Source organism: Mycteria americana, chromosome 22 (genome assembly GCF_035582795.1).
Source record: "Mycteria americana isolate JAX WOST 10 ecotype Jacksonville Zoo and Gardens chromosome 22, USCA_MyAme_1.0, whole genome shotgun sequence".
NCBI classification, from domain to species: domain Eukaryota; kingdom Metazoa; phylum Chordata; class Aves; order Ciconiiformes; family Ciconiidae; genus Mycteria; species Mycteria americana.
This window is the reverse complement of record NC_134386.1, coordinates 372,926-389,383: the sequence shown is the minus strand read 5'-3', so window position 1 is coordinate 389,383 and position 16,458 is coordinate 372,926. Positions and strand designations below refer to the sequence as shown.

At 59.5% G+C, this 16,458-nt stretch overlaps 2 protein-coding genes across 4 annotated transcripts; one reads left to right on the top strand and one right to left on the bottom strand.

Annotated features, from left to right (window-relative positions):
- Positions 1-3,734: 3,734 nt before the first annotated feature.
- On the top strand, positions 3,735-7,556 carry G6PC1 (glucose-6-phosphatase catalytic subunit 1). Its single transcript, XM_075523141.1, has 5 exons — positions 3,735-3,979; positions 4,667-4,776; positions 5,575-5,683; positions 5,906-6,021; positions 6,559-7,556. The coding sequence occupies exons 1-5, from the start codon at positions 3,750-3,752 to the stop codon at positions 7,068-7,070; spliced, it is 1,077 nt and encodes a 358-aa protein (XP_075379256.1). The 5' UTR covers positions 3,735-3,749; the 3' UTR covers positions 7,071-7,556.
- A 1,399-nt stretch (positions 7,557-8,955) lies between these two features.
- On the bottom strand, positions 8,956-16,426 carry AARSD1 (alanyl-tRNA synthetase domain containing 1). Of its 3 annotated transcripts, none has more exons than XM_075523217.1 (13): positions 16,284-16,426; positions 16,085-16,207; positions 15,832-15,991; positions 15,244-15,325; positions 14,722-14,878; positions 14,512-14,628; positions 13,678-13,808; positions 13,436-13,502; positions 13,153-13,244; positions 12,614-12,668; positions 11,907-12,001; positions 11,604-11,735; positions 8,957-11,125 (listed from the first exon to the last, which is right to left on the bottom strand). In XM_075523217.1, exons 1-13 carry the CDS (start codon positions 16,320-16,322, stop codon positions 11,110-11,112), a joined length of 1,266 nt encoding a protein of 421 aa, XP_075379332.1. In that variant the 5' UTR covers positions 16,323-16,426; the 3' UTR covers positions 8,957-11,109. The 3 variants fall into 3 exon arrangements, with proteins under 3 accessions (XP_075379334.1, XP_075379332.1, XP_075379333.1); XM_075523218.1 differs by having other exon boundaries at positions 8,958-11,125; positions 15,244-15,301; XM_075523219.1 differs by lacking the exon at positions 16,085-16,207 and having other exon boundaries at positions 8,956-11,125; positions 16,284-16,421.
- Positions 16,427-16,458: the final 32 nt, after the last annotated feature.

Here is a 16,458-nt window from a genome sequence, read left to right as displayed (position 1 = left end):
CAGGCTGCGCTGGGGACACTGAGGGGCTTGGTGAGGGCAGTTCAGCTCCAGCCCCACAGCCCGGCGCTGGCACGTGGCTGCAGACGCCAAGTGCTGGCCAACGTGTCCCCGGGGCATGGTGGTCATCCATCCCCTCTGACTCCTCGCTGTGGGAGCTGGGTCTGCCCAGCGCCACGCTGCGACGGGCTCGAGAAGCCCTAAGGGCAGTGGTGCGTCCCGCCGGGAGCCAGCTAGGCTCGCTGCAGCACAGGGAAGGGACGTTGGGCAGGAGTGAGCAGCTCGGGGGCATGGCTCAGCGTGGGGCTGCCGTGGTCCCTGGGTGCCCTGGGGTGACAGCAGGGCCATGGCCCAGAGGCATCTCCCGGGGCTCGGGGGGAGCAGGCGGGATGCTCCCCGTGAGGGGGAGGTCGCAGCCGGCCGGCTCCCTGCCTGCCGCTGTGTGCCCACGTGTTTGTGAGCGCTGCCTGGACTCTGCCCGCGTGCTGACGCAGGCAAGACCAGACGCGCTCCCGTGCTGGCAGTGACCCTGCCTGCTGCCCAGCCCCAGACCTTGCAGCAGGCTGGGAACTTTCTGGATGAAACCTTGGCACCGCACGCAGCACATTATGTTACAGCACCCACGTGCGCCGTGCCTCCCGTAGCTGCATTTGGTGCCTTAGGAATCGCGGGGACACCGTGTCCCGGAGCCAGCCGCTGCCGCTGCAGGCACACAGCTCCTGGGCTGCCAGCTGGTCCTGGGCTCATTGCGCGCAGACCTCAGTGCAGAAATAAAGCACCCCCAGCCTGGCCCCGCTCCTCCCCGGGAAAGCCACCCCGGCCAGTTTGCAATGCACGTCCCTGGCCAGCAGTGCTGCCAGTGCGGCTGCCCGGTGCAGGGGATGAGCCAGAGCCTGGCATGGTGCTCCCAGATCTGGAGGTCAAACTGGCCAGGATGCAAAAACCTGCGGTGCCAGGAGGCCAATGGCCTCCACCGCCCCGGCCTGCCCCAGCTCCGCACGGCGGCTGCAGGGCTGGGGATTTACCCGAAGCGCAGGGCACGGAGCTGGTGCTGGGAAACCTCTGCCGTGTGGACCCCGGCAGCTCTGGCACAAACCCGCCCTGCGGCACGTGCAGCCTGGCCGCCGTGCAGGGGGACGCTGGCCCGCGCCACTCCGCCAGCAGCACAGCTCTATTGGCGGCACCGCTCCGTCACAGCGCTTCGTGCTCGCTCCCGCGCTGCGCCAGCCCCCGCCGTGCTGGGAGGGAGGAAGTGGCTGCTCCCGTCCGGTTTCCTGGCCTCTCCCCCCTGCAGCCCCAGTTTTCCTGCAGTGACTTTTTCCAAGGGGCCTGGAGCACGCTAGTCCCATCCCCCAACACCTTTTGCCCCCATTTTCTGCTGTGAAATCTCTCAGGGAGAATTTATTGCTGACTGTTTCAAAATATTTTTGACGCGAAAGCCAAGTCTGTTGCATTCCTTCACGCTGGCCAAAGCCACTCTCGGTTGAGGACCCTGGAACGAGCTGTTGGGGAATTTGTTTTGCAAGAGCAATTCCATTTCTGTGCAAACTTCTGCTTTGTTGGGGTTTTTTTGTAGGTTGGGAGCTCAGTCGGGGGGCTGGGACGCCTGGGTCCATCTCCCCTGGGCGCAGCGAGGCCGGGCTGGGAGGGACAGGGAGGAGCAGCCCTGGGCAGGGACGCGCCTCGGGCCGGGCTGATCCCGCAGCGTTTGCCCGGCTTCCTCCCCTGCACGTGCATTTCGCGCTCACTGATGGCAGCTGGGAAACGGCTGCTTGGCAGGACGGCGCGAGCCCCCCCAGTGCTGCCTCCCCCCACGCGCAGCCCTGGCCACCCCGGGGCTCCCCTGGCCCCACTCCCCAGCAGAGCGAGGCTGCTCCGGCCGCGCTCCGGCCCCGGGGACGGAGTTGGCTCAGCCAGCCTGGGCCAAGAATGCTGAGCGCGGGGTCGGGCTTTGGCTGCGCCCACGTTTGCCTTTGCCCGGCAGCATCAGCCCCAGTGTGAAGCGAGGATGCCGGGAGGGATCCCGGCTGCTGCGGCCGGATGGGCAGCTCCTCGGGGCTGTGGGCAGGCTGCCCACGGAGCACGCGTGTCGCTGGTCTGTGACGGCAGAACTGCCCTGGCAGCCCCAGCCTTGCACTGTTAAACGCGAGGCAGATCAAGGCAGATCTCTAATTGTCCAACTGCCTTCAGAGCACAGGCGTTTGCAAATACGATCCCTCTTCCTCGGCCTGGCAGCTCCACGAGCGGTCCATGCCTGTATTCCAGGGAGGAAGGTTTGCTGTGTTTTTGCCTTTTAGAGCCCGGGGCTCCCCGGGCTATGTGCAGGCAAGCGGGCAGGATGCTGCCCGCAGCCCCCACCGCGCAGAGCCCACTGTTTGTGGGCAGGAGTCGGCGCTGGCCACGACCTCTGCCTGCTCTGCGCCGTGGCAAACAGCACAGGATAGAGGTTCAAGGATCTTGACCTGAACTTTCTCGAGGAGGGAGATAAGTGATGCATTTTCACTGGCTGCTAATCATTAACGCCTCGTTGCCTGTTTCCCCTCGCACGGGCAGCTGCCTGTTTTGCTGTGGCAGGCTCTGGCCGGGCACCCCGCGCCGCTGCCTCAGGGCTGCGTGTCTGTGCGCTAGCAGCCGTGATGGCCGGCCAGAGCTGAGGAAGGAGGTTTCTCCTGCCAGGCTGACCCTGTGTCCTCGGGCTCCTGGAAACAGCTCTCCGCGTTGCGCATTCACCGTTACCTCCCGGGAGGAACAGGATGATAAAGCTGCGGTGCGGGCACTGCTGCCAGCAACAGCACGGTGCGGCCAGCGCGGGGAAAGGCCGTGGGCAGGGACCTGGCCCTGGCAGGACAAGTGGTGCGTTTGGCTCTGTCCCCGCAGCCGGGGTCTGACGGGGCAGTTCTGTGCAGGAGGGGTTAACCCAGGGGAGCCGTGCTGGGAGGAATGCCTTCCCTCCCAGGGGCCCTCATTTGCAAAGGTCCTTTAACCCCACACCAGAGATCAGAAAAACATCGCTGGCAGCCAGGAGCTCCCCAGGCCTCGCTGTCTGAGGCCGCAGGGAGCTCCAGAAACGGCTTGGAAAGTTTCCCATTACAGAGTCTTCGTTAAATCAGCCCGGTGAACGCCGTGGCAGCAAGGTGTTTTTCCATCAGCTGGCGGTTTCGGCTGATGCGGGGGTGGTGGGCAGCCTGCCCCCCCACGCCACGCACGACCCAGTCCGTGCTCCTGGGCACCCCTGCGATGCTGCGGTGGTGCCTGGGGTGATGGCAGAGGGATGGGAGAAACGTCGCAGCGCGGGGCTGCGGCAGGTCTGCAGTGCTGTTCACAGAACGCGGGTGCTTCCATCTCCTCCCTGGTAACAGAGCGGACGGGGGGGTCAGCAGGAGCAGCTGAGCTGCTGCGTGGGCGGCAGGAGGAGCAGGGGCTGCAGGATCCCCCCGAATGAGGCAGCGGAATGAGGGGAGGGGACAGCGCGGGGAAGGGTTAAGGTGCTGGTGCCGGAGCACCCCAGGCTCCGCGCAGCTCCACGCGCCCTCAAAGCCCGTTTTTCCCCTTTACGTAAGTTGTTCCAAACAAGTTTGTAACAACCCCCCGGTGATGCACCTTTGGCAAAAGTGGTTTTGGGTCCAAAGATCAGCGTCGGGACAAGCAGCCTGCCCGCAGCAAACAAGAGCCCACAGCGTATAAAACCCCGGCAGCGCGGTGGAGCGCGGGACAGCCCGAGCCGCGCTGAGGGGCAGCGGCTGCAGAGGAGGATGGAGGCCAGCATGAACCTCCTGCACGACACGGGCATCCAGGCGACGCGCTGGCTGCAGGAGCACTTCCAGGGCTCCCAGGACTGGTTCCTCTTCATCTCTTTCGCCGCCGACCTCAGGAATGCTTTCTTCATCCTCTTCCCTATCTGGTTCCACTTCAGTGAGCCGGTGGGCATCCGGCTCATCTGGGTGGCCGTGATCGGTGACTGGCTCAACCTCGTCTTCAAGTGGTGAGTGGCCCTGTGCCACGGCTCCCTCTGGGCGTGTCGGCACAGCTGGACTAACGCGGGCCAAATGTGCGCTCGCAGGATTCGGTGTCAGCCGGTCGCCGTCAGTGCCGTCCCCACAGGCTGTGGGCTGTGGTACCAGCAGCCGCAGGGGCGGTGGACCGGTGCCGTGCCATCCCTGCAGCTGCGTTTCAGCGTCCCAAGGTTTTGGGGCTGCGTGCGCCCACGTGCACGGGCTGCGCCCACGTCCCTGCGGCAGGACCTGGCAGCGTGGTCGGGGGGGGTGTGCTGGCCGCCCCAGCTCTGTGCCTGCCCCGCAGCTGAAATCCTCTGGGATGCCCACGCTGCCTACACGTGTCACAGGGACGGGTGGCCTCTGCCTGATGAGACAGTTGCTCTTGGCCTGAAAAAGACTTAGAGGGAGCAGACACCGCTCCTCTTTCTCAGTGCGTTGACTTGCTCCCAGGAAGTTCTTGCTCTTCCCCTTCAGGGGCCAGGGCTGGGGACACAGACGGGCAGTGTCAGCCGTCGGGACCAAGCGGCCAGCTGGATGCTGTGTCTGTCGGGCTGCCCTGGACCGCTCATGGGTCCTTTGCCTCTTCCAGCTCCCAGGCCAGAGCTGAAACCACAGCTGTGCCCACCTGTTCTGGTGCCCAGGACCCCTACAGCCCCCATCTCCTTTCTTTTCAGGATTCTCTTTGGGGAGAGACCGTACTGGTGGGTCCATGAGACGGACTATTACAACAACACCTCCACCCCAGAGATCCAGCAGTTCCCGCTCACCTGCGAGACTGGCCCTGGTAGGGTCCCCCAGCCCCGGCAGGGGCAGTGGGTGCTTGCCCGGGGGATCCTGCACACGCAGCTCCCCACTCCGGATCTCGGTCCCCGCAGGGAGGGGGGTGCTGGCACGGCTGGGGCCATGGCTGGCAGACTGCCGGCGGCACATGCCCCTGGCTAGCTCTTGAGAGAGGGCCGTTATCGCCGAGCCACAGCACTGGCCCCCGCCGCACTCCTGGGGACGCCAGCCGTGCCTGCGGCGGGTGGAGGCAGGGCAGTCCCTGCACGGAGCAGACCTTGACCCTCGGCACAGACGTGGCGGTTCAGTACAAACCCCTGCCCGTGCTCAGCCACAGCCTCGGCCCGTGCCGGGGCCGTGCCCTGCCCTCCAGCCCCAAATGCGGGCGGCCGCTCCGCGGGGAAGGGGCTTGCCCAGGTCTGGAGCAGCTCTGTCTGTCCTTTGCCCGCAGCTTTGCACAGGAGCCAGGGGAGGGCTGCAGGCGTCCCCGGCGCGCTCAGCGTGAGCCCTTGGGGACGGTCGGTGCCCTCTGCCCAGGGCTGCCCGGCAGACCGGCCGTGGAGCCAGAGCCATGCTCCCACACTGCCCCTGCCGTGTTGTCCCCTGCTCCAGCCTCGCCTGCGGGGATGGAGCTGGGCACCTGCCATAGAGGTGGCACCGTGGCCGCTGAGGGACAGGCGCTGGGTGCCATGCCACCCAGTGCCGCAGTCCCCAGGGCCTGGGCTGCTGCCTGGGACCCCCGGGCATGCGGGCACAGCCTGCTCCGAGGGGGGGTCTGACCTGGGGCTCTCTTCTCGCCCAGGGAGCCCCTCGGGCCACGCCATGGGCGCAGCAGGCGTGTACTACGTCATGGTGACGGCCCTCCTCTCCACTGCCATGGGGAAGCAGCAGTCGAGGACACTCAAATACTGGTAAGCTGTGCTGGGCAGAGCCTGCCGCGGAGCCGATGGGCGTGCAGCCGAGCCCATCGAGACACAAGGCTGCGGGCAGACAGCCGGACCGTGGCACCCCAGGGGGGGTGTGCACCAGGACAGGCTTGGCGGGCGGCCAGGCACTGCTCGGGGTACACGACGGCAGCGCCCTGGGCAGTGTGAGCCGGGCCTGGCACCGACGTGGCCACCTGCCCCTCGCAGGGTGCTGTGGACGGTGCTTTGGACGGGGTTCTGGGCAGTTCAGGTCTGCGTCTGCCTGTCCCGAGTCTTCATTGCCGCCCACTTCCCCCATCAGGTCATCGCAGGGGTCATCTCAGGTGAGTGCATCGGACGCCCCGTCCCCTTCCCTTCGGCACTGCCGTGCTGGACCGCAGCACCCGCAGCACTGGCCAGGAAGGGTGCACGGCCTGATGGACGCGTGCGGGGTCGTGACACAAAGCTGCGTCCGTGGCTCTGCAGTTACTGCCCTCATCGTCACAGGCAGGATGCCCTCCGGACGTGCCTTCGTCCCTACCCCATTTGAGGCACGAGTCCCAGTCAGGCGGGCAGGGAGGGCACTGCCAGCCGCTGCTGGGCTCTGAGGGACAGTGAACGTGGCCCGAAGGCACAGGCAGGGCAGGCTTGGGGTGTGAAAGGATCGTCACCGGTGAGGGGGCAGAATCACCCAGTTGTGAGCAACAGGGCGCAGCAGTGGCTGCCGGGGCAGTCAGCGTCACGTGGGAGCCCCGGGTAGCCCCCGGCACGTGTCCCCTCCTGGAGTACCCGGGGCCGCAGGGGCCGCTCGGCTCCACCGCCCCGAGGCAGGCGATTGCTCGCTGATCGGCATTGCCTCCTTTCCCGCTTGTTACTGGCAGGGATGGCCGTGGCCAAGACCTTCCAGCATGTCCGCTGCATCTACCACGCCAGCCTCCGCCAGTACCTGGGCATCACCTTCTTCCTCTTCAGCTTCGCTCTGGGCTTCTACCTGCTGCTGCGAGTGCTCGGCGTGGACCTGCTCTGGACGCTGGAGAAGGCGCAGAGGTGGTGCGCTCACCCCGAGTGGGTCCACATCGACACCACCCCCTTCGCCAGCCTTCTCCGTAACCTGGGCATCCTCTTCGGGCTGGGGCTGGCCCTCAACTCCCACATGTACCTGGAGAGCTGCCGGGGGAAGCAGGGCCGGCAGTTGCCCTTCCGCCTGGGCTGCGTTGCCGCCTCCCTCCTCATCCTACACCTCTTCGACGCCTTCAAGCCGCCCTCCCACATGCAGTTGCTCTTCTACGTCCTCTCCTTCTGCAAGAGTGCAGCCGTGCCGCTGGCCACCGTCGGCCTCATCCCCTACTGTGTCTCCCAGCTCCTGGCCACGCAGGACAAGAAAGCTGTCTAGGGGCATCCCCGCAGGTAACGGTGCGCCCGGGCAGGCGGCCGCCCCGGCTCTGGGCTCAGGGGCAGTCACTGGACCATGGGTGCACCCCAGCCACTGTTTGCTCCCCGCTAAATCTGCACAGACTGACTCCACACTGGGAGCAGACTGCGAAGGCTGGGCTGGCAGCACTGCTGGAGGGCTCCCGCAGCACGGACCCACAATGCCAGTCGCACCATAGGCTCGGGCGGTCTGCAGCCAGCTGATGGCACAGCGAGCCCCACGCTCCCAGGGCTCTCCTGCTGCCCTTCCCGCACCCACGGGTGGGGGTCATCAGCCTGGGACCCAGCCGCAGCGGGGGAAGACCTTGCGTTCCCCTACAGCTCATGGGGACGTGCCACCTCCAAGCTGCAGGGCTGGGGACGGCACCACCGGGAGCAGAGTGTTCACCCATGGGTGCTTGGGGTCTGCTGGCGAGGCAGCTCTGTTACAGAACAGGCAGACGCTGTGATTTGGAGATAAAGCACCGGGGTGCGGGAGCCCCCCAGGCCTGAGGTGTTCAGTATTCACTGCTGTGTGAAGCAGCATGGGGTACACATATGCATATGCGTGTATACATATATAATGTATCTATATACACATATACATATGGGTGTGTCTGTAACCAAGAAGTATTTTATTAAAGCTGAAGGTGTGTTTAGCTGGTGAGTTCAGATGTCTCGCTGGCCAGTGAGGCGGGATGGGGGATCAGGGACTGTGGCGGGGGCTGCTGTTGGTGTTGGAGGGAGGAATCTCTCCTGGGGTGCTGCTCCTACCATCGCCTGCAAGGCACGGTCAAGCCACCAGGAAGGGCAGCACCAGGCTCCCCAGTCCTCGGCGCCTTTCACCCTTGGGTGCGGTCGGACACGGCCAGCACAGTGGGGGGGGGGGGTGGGGGACAAGCTGCTTTTTGCGCTGTTTATCCAGGGTTTCTGGGCGCACCTTGTGCCAGGAAGAGGGACACACTCGTGTCACCTCTCTGCTTACGGAAACAAGCACAGCTTAGGGACTGACTGGCTCGGCTGGGGCTGCGCTGAGCCCCCAGGCTGCGGGGACAGAGCTGGGTGCTGGGTGCTGGCTGCTTTGCAGGGACCCGGTGACCAGCGCTGGCTCAGCGCTCGCCCGAACGCCGGGTCTGCCCAGGGTGCAGGAAATGGCTGCGTCAATGTAGGGTCAAGCTGCTTCGCTGCTGCTGGCTCGGCTCTCCCAGCAGACGCGTCCCGGCCCTCCTGCCTCAGCACCGCGCTCGTGAGCAGGAAGCCGGCTGCGGGTTCGCCCTGCTGACTTCAAAGCTGTACAGGCTGTACAGCCCGCCAGTTAGCTCAGTTAGTAAATATCCTCTCTCAGTCTGAGATAGTTTAAAACAGATAGGAAGATACAGATACTTTCTTCCTGCCAGACTGTATGTATGCATGTGCAGTATCTCCCCCAAAACACCAGTTCCTGCAGCATTTACCCCGTACCCAGCTATAAGCGCCAGCGGTGTTCTCTGTGGTGCACCTGAGAAATCCCATCTCCCCTGCCCAGATCTTGCAATGCCTTTGGGAGACGGTGTCCAGCAGAGCCGTGGTAACATCCGTTGCCTTGCCGCGGCTTGGATGGGCCTTTACTGCACGTGGCGGCAGAGCGTGCAGGCTTTGCAGCCTTTCCCAGCCCTCTGACGGGAGCCCTCCCGCCGCCGAAACAGAGAGCTTCAGGCGAGAGAGCACCTTCCCTCTGACCAAACTGCACATCAGCAGAACCCCCATGCTAAAACCCATCCATGCTAAAACGCTTTCCACAGTAAAGTTGCTGTAAATCTGGCTTGGTACGGAGCTCAGCTGTGGACCTAGTTCTCTGTAGACAGCTTACCTAGCTCGGCGTGCGTGCACACACACACACACAGACTTTCCTCCAGCTGGGGAGCGGGCAGGCTTGGCCCAGCGGTTATCCCGACCGGGAAGGATGGGCACGGGGCAGCCAGACCCCATGGAGGCGGCCGCAGCAGCCCCCTCTCTGGGAGCGTGCCGTGCCCGGTGGGAACAAGGGCTGCTGGTCCCCCCCGCAGCGGAGTCCCAACGGGCGCTGATGGGCAGCGCAGCCGTGACCCTGCGCCTGCTGCTCCCCAGCAGCTGGCAAAGGGCTCGGCTGAACGGCAACCGCGTCAGCCGCGTGCGGAAACCCTGTGTGCTGGGGCTGCTGCTGTTCTCCGTGTTCATGACGGATAAACCTCCTCAGGACAGAGGTTTCTTTTCTTCTGCTTCTCTGTTTATTGCCAACGTCTGGACCAAACCTGTCATGCCATTTCTAGCAAGAAGGGGAAAAAAATCCCACATCACCTGTCATGCTTTTTCCCACTGTGGCTCCACAGCGTCCTTTAGTGTCTGCAGCTGAGATTGCAACAGCTCCGGGACCCACCCTGGCAGAAAAGGCAAGCTGAGGAAACTCTGGGGAGTAGCTCTGCCTGACCCCGAGGGAGTTTACATCTGCATTAGCTGGAGAAACTCCCGGTGTTCAAAAATGGACCGGTAACAACTGCACCCCGACCAGGGACAGGACTGGTACACGACGGTGAATGATTTCCTGCCCCTGGGGCACCTGCTCTCCCCTCCAGCAGCTCTCTGCCCCGGCTGATTCAGGACCGTATCCTTTGCTGTGCTTGATCAAGTCTGAGGAAAGCTTGCCACTATCCTGGCCGAGGTGTCAGGTGGGGAACAGCTTCATTTTGCTGAGCGCTAGCGATGATACTCGCTTAGAAATGAGTTTGGTTGCTGGAGACTCCTGAACTCAGGTACTGTTGTTGTGATGGGAGCTCGAGAGGCGGATGGGAGCTGACACCACTGCAGAGGGATGGGAGGTGGGGGGGTGGTCGTGACCTTGCTCTTCTCTTTGAGGGCTGCCCTGTGGGAGGACAGCTCAGGGCTCGGTTCCACTGTCAGGTACCCCACAGCAAAGGCCAGGTGTACGAGCGCTGCAGCAGACCAGGAAGACGCTTTCCCAGTAGCGGCGAAGGCAAGGCCCTGCCAGCACGGCCTGGTGCCGGTGTACCCATGCACAGAAAGCTGCAGTCTCTACTTAGGGGACTACAGAAGCAGCTGGTGTTCTGAAGGAGAATGCTCAGGAGCTGTAGGCACGAGCTTGGACAACATCACATTTTGCAGACTAGCACAGAAAGTGGCGTGAATCGGCTGTATGCCAAGACCCAGTCTGACACTGACAGACGTAATGGTACAACCTAGCTGGGCTTCTTCAGGGTACTGTTCGGGCCAGAGTTTCCTGTAGAGCTATTCCTTATCATGTAAAAGAGCCAAACATAAGATACTATTGCAGAGGCAGGGGAAAGGCTCCTGCTGGGGAGAAGAGAACGGTAATGAAAGCTCAAGCTTGTGGCAATAGAAGTGAAGGAAATGTTCAGGCACACACCTACAAGAAATGCCCAACGTACAGCTCAAGCAAATGACTTCCATACAGTTTTCTGTCTGCCAGCAAAACAAAGCACTAGGTGGCTGCTTCTATCCGCATTTAATTCTCACGTACAAAGAGTCAGCACGTGTGTGTTAACACGGTTCTGCCAGGCCAACTACAAATGGATGAAATTCCCTTTTGCAATAACGTACTTGATGCTACCACAGTGGAGCTTTGGAACTGCAGCAATGAAGCTGGTGTGACCCATCAGCATCAGAGCTGGGTCCATAGTGACTGCTGCCCGAGTGAACCGCTGAGTCCAGGGGTCAGCCGCAGCCCTGCGTGTTGGCCAGCAGCAAAGGGCCCCGGCAATGGCATTAGCACAAACATCTTCAGACCTCCAGTACCTGCGGATTCCTGAGTAGCCAGGAAAAAACAGTCAGTTCCTTTTTTTTTAAAAAAGGGCTCACAGAGACTTGTCCTTTGGTGCCCTCTCCTTTCCTTGCTCACAGGCTTGACAACAGCATCTTCTTTTCTTGCCTCCCGGTTCTATCTCAGGCAGCTGTAACTGGTGACCAGCTTGGTTTGGTCTTTAAGGGGGATTTACTAATCTGAGCATCCCTCCAATTCCTGCCACATTTCATTCCTTCTTCTCCCTATAAAATTTCAGCAGCAAAAGCTTGATTCATTTGCTCTGTGCTTGTTGGCAAATATCATACTCAAACCCTCTGCTTCTTACCAGTATTCTGATTTTTTTAGATGCATCCAGCTTATTATAAATAAATATGCTCACAAAGCAATTACTCCTCAGCAGTTGGTACACAGCAAAAAGCCACAATGTACTGCAAATAGGACAGCCCCTCTCTTGGTTTTAGGAAGCCTACAAAATGGTTAAATTATGACTACTTTTAATCACTTAAGAATGTGTGCCATTTGTCTGGGGAAATGAAAGAACCCTTGCAGCAAAGCATGGATGGCAGATCCCCTCCCCCAATTTTCCATGAGCACCAGATCAGCTCACACAGAGCATATGCACACCAGCTGTTGGTTTTATGTCTTTATTCTCTGGGAGAGAAGTTGGTGGAGCTTATGCAAAGCAGGCAAGACAGCCCTACTTTGAGAATTGTTTCTTACGCTTCAGGGCTTCGATGGCTGATGAATTCCTGGAGCAGAGCTTGCACTTCTCCTCGCCGACTCATCTTGGTTGCCTTGCCCTGAAAGCGGCCTCGCTTCCCAGCTCCTTTGCCTCCCAGCAGCTCTGCCACCCTGCAGTAACAACAGTACAGGCTGAAGGCCACTCGCACAGAGAAGAGAGTGGCCTGGCCTAACCTGCTCCTGAGAGCAAACAAGGATCCATGCCCTAATTACACTGCTCAGCTGCTTAGTCTGCAACATTAGAATTCTTCCTAATTTTAAAGAAACTATAGAACATATTACCTGGGACCTAAATTCTCAACTGCTTCAACAGGTCCAGCTAGAAGAAAGAGTCCTGCTTCTTTTTCATCTCCCACAGTCAGGAACAGCAGGGTTTCCTGTGGACAGAGAGATGGATCTTGCTCCAAAATAACCGGTGCCCTCCTTGTCTGGGAAGAGGACAGAGACACTGGCCACAGGGCCTGTCCAAGCATGCAAACAATTCAGAAGTTTGTGTGCATTACTGAGACAGAGACTCCATTTGAAGAAAGTAAAAGGGAGGGTGGGCTTTTGAACCTTTTAAGCTCCATCATATGTTGTGGGGGACACAACGGGTACTGGGGTATCCTAAGTTAAAAGGATATGGTTGTCAGCTGGACTAGATGATCGTTGTAGGTCCCTTCCAACTGAAATAGTCTATTCTGTTCTATTCTATTCTATTCTATTCTATTCTATTCTATTCTATTCTATACCAGCCGATGAGGTTCTGTACAGCTCTTTGGGGGGGACAGGCTCTTCTCCAGTGCTCTGAATTTTCACTGTTGTATTTCTTGACTGTTGAGGATTCCCCTGCAGACTGAGGCTGCTGGGGACAATAACCTCACGTAACTTTTGAAAGGAAACAGAGCTGTAGCTTGCGACTATGGTACAAACAGAAGCCTGGCCCTGCCTGTGCTACAGCTTGAATGAAGAAGTCAGTGGTGTCAGGTTAGTCTTCATCAGTGACTCACCTCTGTCCCAATCTCATTAGCGATGATATTCATAAATTCAGAGTCACCCTCTTTCCTGTATGGATGGGTAAAAAAAACACTTCAGAAAGAAGCAAAAATCCCCTCTAGAGTCCAAAATATCAATCAGAAACCAAAGGCCTGATCAGGCCTGGGGTTTTGGCCTCTTGCTGTTAGGATGGAGATCAGTTTTTTTCTATATATCTAAATCCTCATTGTGCATTCCTGTGGACATATTAGGAATTATTTAAGTGTTTATCTTTAAGAAATAGAGCTCCTCAGTTTTATTTGAAAATATCAAGGGCAGAGAGAAACCAGATAGACACAGTTATTTCTTAGCTGTAAAACCAGAATTCAGTGACCGAATTACTAACACCTTCCTTTAATTACACAACCTTCCAGCAGGCTGAGGCAGTTTAATTTTCTATTCACCTTGTTTATATTCTTCCTTGAGAAACAAGCCTGAATAGGTGTCACGGAGATGCAACTGCCATAAAATGTGTAAGGTACCATTTCATCCTTTTCCCTGAACTCCCCCATACCTGTGTAACACAAACAGCTGACTTGGAACAGGTTTGCTCCTGAAGTCCCGGGCTATCAAAACAGCAATATCTCTAAGCAGGTTCAAGTTATTCTGAAAGAACAGTAAATAAATTGTACTGCAGATGGAGAAGTCAGCATGAACACTGAGTTGTGTGAGAGGTGGGAGCAGTTTTCATAACACCCACAAAACCTGATGTCTACAATTCAATTCCCGGTTATCATGACTAAAGCTCAGGTCTACAGGAAGCAGCCACAGGCTGCTTTTCTCAGCCATCCTCATACCTTCTGAAGCAGCTTCACAGAACTCTGCAGTCTCTTCACAGCCTCTACATGCTCACCTGGTCCATTTCTGAAAGAACAAGGAGAATTTGCATCGCTACTCTGAAGGACAAAGAAAAGATTTCTTAAAGGAGCAAAAGCAGATAACATCATAAAAAGCACCACGTAGATGTATCCTGAGGCTTATGTGGTATTTGTCAGAAGGAACAGTAAAGATGAAATAATCAAAGTGGAAAGGGTATTACTTGAGCAGTGAGGTTAGAGCCTTCTCAGTACTGTGACTTTGTTCGATTGACTTCAGCACTCTGTTTCCTGCCAGGAAAACCAAGTTGGTTTTGTTCTTTTTCCCTTTTTCTGTGCCAAGGAGTTTAATAACCTTAAAAAGAAAATCACCCAGGTCAGAAAAGAACAGTACTTTGCTTACGCTCACACAGGTGGTCAGTTCCTACTAGACTATGCCTTGTTGTGAATACTGGCTCTCTGCCAGTGAAAATAGACTGATTAAAATCACCATAAGGTCAACATACAAAAAAAAAGGATGGTGATACAGTGGAATTAATACAATTTGCTAGCCATGGGCTGCACTCTGCAGTGCATCTGGATGTCTCTGCTGGGATACAGACTCCAACAAATGACTGAAAAGACAGAGACTCTTAAAGGCAGCTCTAGAATTTTATCTCCACCTCCCTGCACCGAAGATTTCTCATTCATGACACTCAAAAATTATCAGAGCTTTAAGCAGAGGGAACAAATGGCTAGCAACCCAGCAATGCACCGCCAGACCGGCAATATACCACGTGCCCTCCACAGAGGCATCGTCAGTTCAGCAAATATCATTGCTACAGACAAGGGCTGAGGTCTGTCACAAAGAAAGAAAGAAAGAAAGGAGCCTGACCGAGCGGACAAAGACTGCCAACCTGTGTGCGGCCCTGTTGAGGCTCCCCCAGCACGGGGCTTCTGCCACCCCCTTTACCATCAGGACAATTTCCAGCAGACCCTGGATCTCAGGGACTTCTGCTGTGCTAGGTCTGAACGTGTGGAGCGAGGCTCCCGAAGGCAGCTCAGCTGCAGCCCCCCACCTGCAAGTCACTCAGGTTGGAGACATGAGTCCCGCAGCACATGTTGGAGTCTATGCCTTCGATGTCAACAACTCGCACTGGCCCTGCGTGGTCATCTGGCAAACCACGGCTTCTCACCTGGCAAAAGGAGGACAATGGCAAACAAGGCGACATCCGTGCTGCAGTTATTTCGGTCCCATGGACATCATCAGTTCTCTCCCCACCACTCACTGTTTCAATTTCCGGGTCATCTGCAGCCAGTTCCCTCACCGTCACAGGCACCCTCTCCCGGATTTTCTCATTCACACTCCTCTCCAGGGCCTCTACTTGCTCTGCTGTCATGGAGGGGGTGTCCAGCTCAATGACACTTCGCTGACGGCCCAGCTCCCTGCACCGATGAAGAACATCTGCTGCTGTAGGCAAGACCAGCTGGAAGGTCCCTCTGTGCAGCACCAAGTGCCATCCCACTGCAGGGAATGTGGTGACTGAAACAAAACGTACTTCCCTCCTCCCCCTGTTATTTACAGAGCACCAGACGCATACCAAACACTTGGGAGGAGGACAAGACAGAGCAAATACTCTGCACAGCTTCTCTCCAGTTCAGTCACCTCTCCCAGGCCCTCTGAGCTCGGGTGAAATGTCCCAGGGCAAACTGCTTTTGATTTATCAATGTTCAGCTCCTTGCGGCCCAGCACGGTGGCACATGCCAAACAAGGTAAGGCTGGGGTCAAGAGGAGCCTTTTCCCTGCTCACCATGAAGTCGTCTTGAATCCAAACATCTGTTCTGCGATGGCAGTGATGAGATGCTGTCCTGGAAGAGACGTGCAAGCAACAGCTTTGAGTGCCACGGGACACAGGAAAAGAGATTTTCAGCCAGACTCTATTTTTCCTCTTGACATTCCCCGATGTTTGCAAACGCCCAGGCGCGTGCTCGGCGCTGTGGGGCTTATGCTGCTGCTCCGGAGCAGGCAGAAGAGACAGCCATCGCCTCACGGGCCTTGGGACCCCGCGAGCACCACGGCGCACACGGAAGACTTCGAAGCAGGTTGAGCTTTTCCTTCCAAACCTGTTCACAGCGGGTTTGCTCACAAGCCAAGGAGAGCCCGCAGGGCAGGCGCCTGCCTTCCCAGGCGGCCCAGGGACGGCCTGTGCGTGCAGAGCTGACCCAGAGCACCCCTGGCCCGGGGGGGGGGGACATGACACAAGCTGGGCACTGACCGCCCCCCCGGCCCGCGCCCGGGCGAAGCCAGGCGAGGCCGCCCCGGCCGGGGCCCGCGGCAGCGCTGGCCGCCCCTGCAGCGAGCTGTTCCCGGAGGCCCCCGGTCGGGCCGGGGCACGGACCTGAGTGCTGCTGCATGTGGTCGAAGCGGCGCTCCCAGTCCAGCGACAGCAGCACCTCGGCGCCCGGCTCCAGCGCCGCCGGCACGAAGTGCACGGCCTCGGGGCCCCGCCGGGTCACGCGCAGCACCGGCACATCGCCGATGAGGCCGCGGTCGTCCGGCTGCGGACACGGGGCGGGGGGGGACACGTCAGTGCCGCCGGCCCGGCCCCGGCCCCGGCCCCGCCCCGGCCCCCCGACCGGCCCGGCCCGTACCTGCCCGCCGCCCTCGGGGAAGAGGATGGTGTCCTCCAGCACCACCTGGAACCCGCGCACCGGCTCCCCGCCGCCCTCGGGCCGCAGCTCCGCCGCCCGGCACGACACCACCCTGGTGGCGAACTGCAACGGAGACGGCGGCGCCGTGAGGGCCGGCCCGCGCCTCCCCCGCGCCGCGCCCCGCCTGTCCCGCCACTACCTGCCGGGCCCAGCTGTCCCGCTGGCACTGGAACACCATGGCCGCGGCGGCGGGCGGGCGGCGGCGGGCGGGACGCGGGGCTGGCGGCGGCGACGAGGAGGGACGCGGGGCTGGCGGTGACGGCGGCCGGGGAGGGACACGGGGCTGGCGGTGACGGCGGCCGGGGAGGGACACG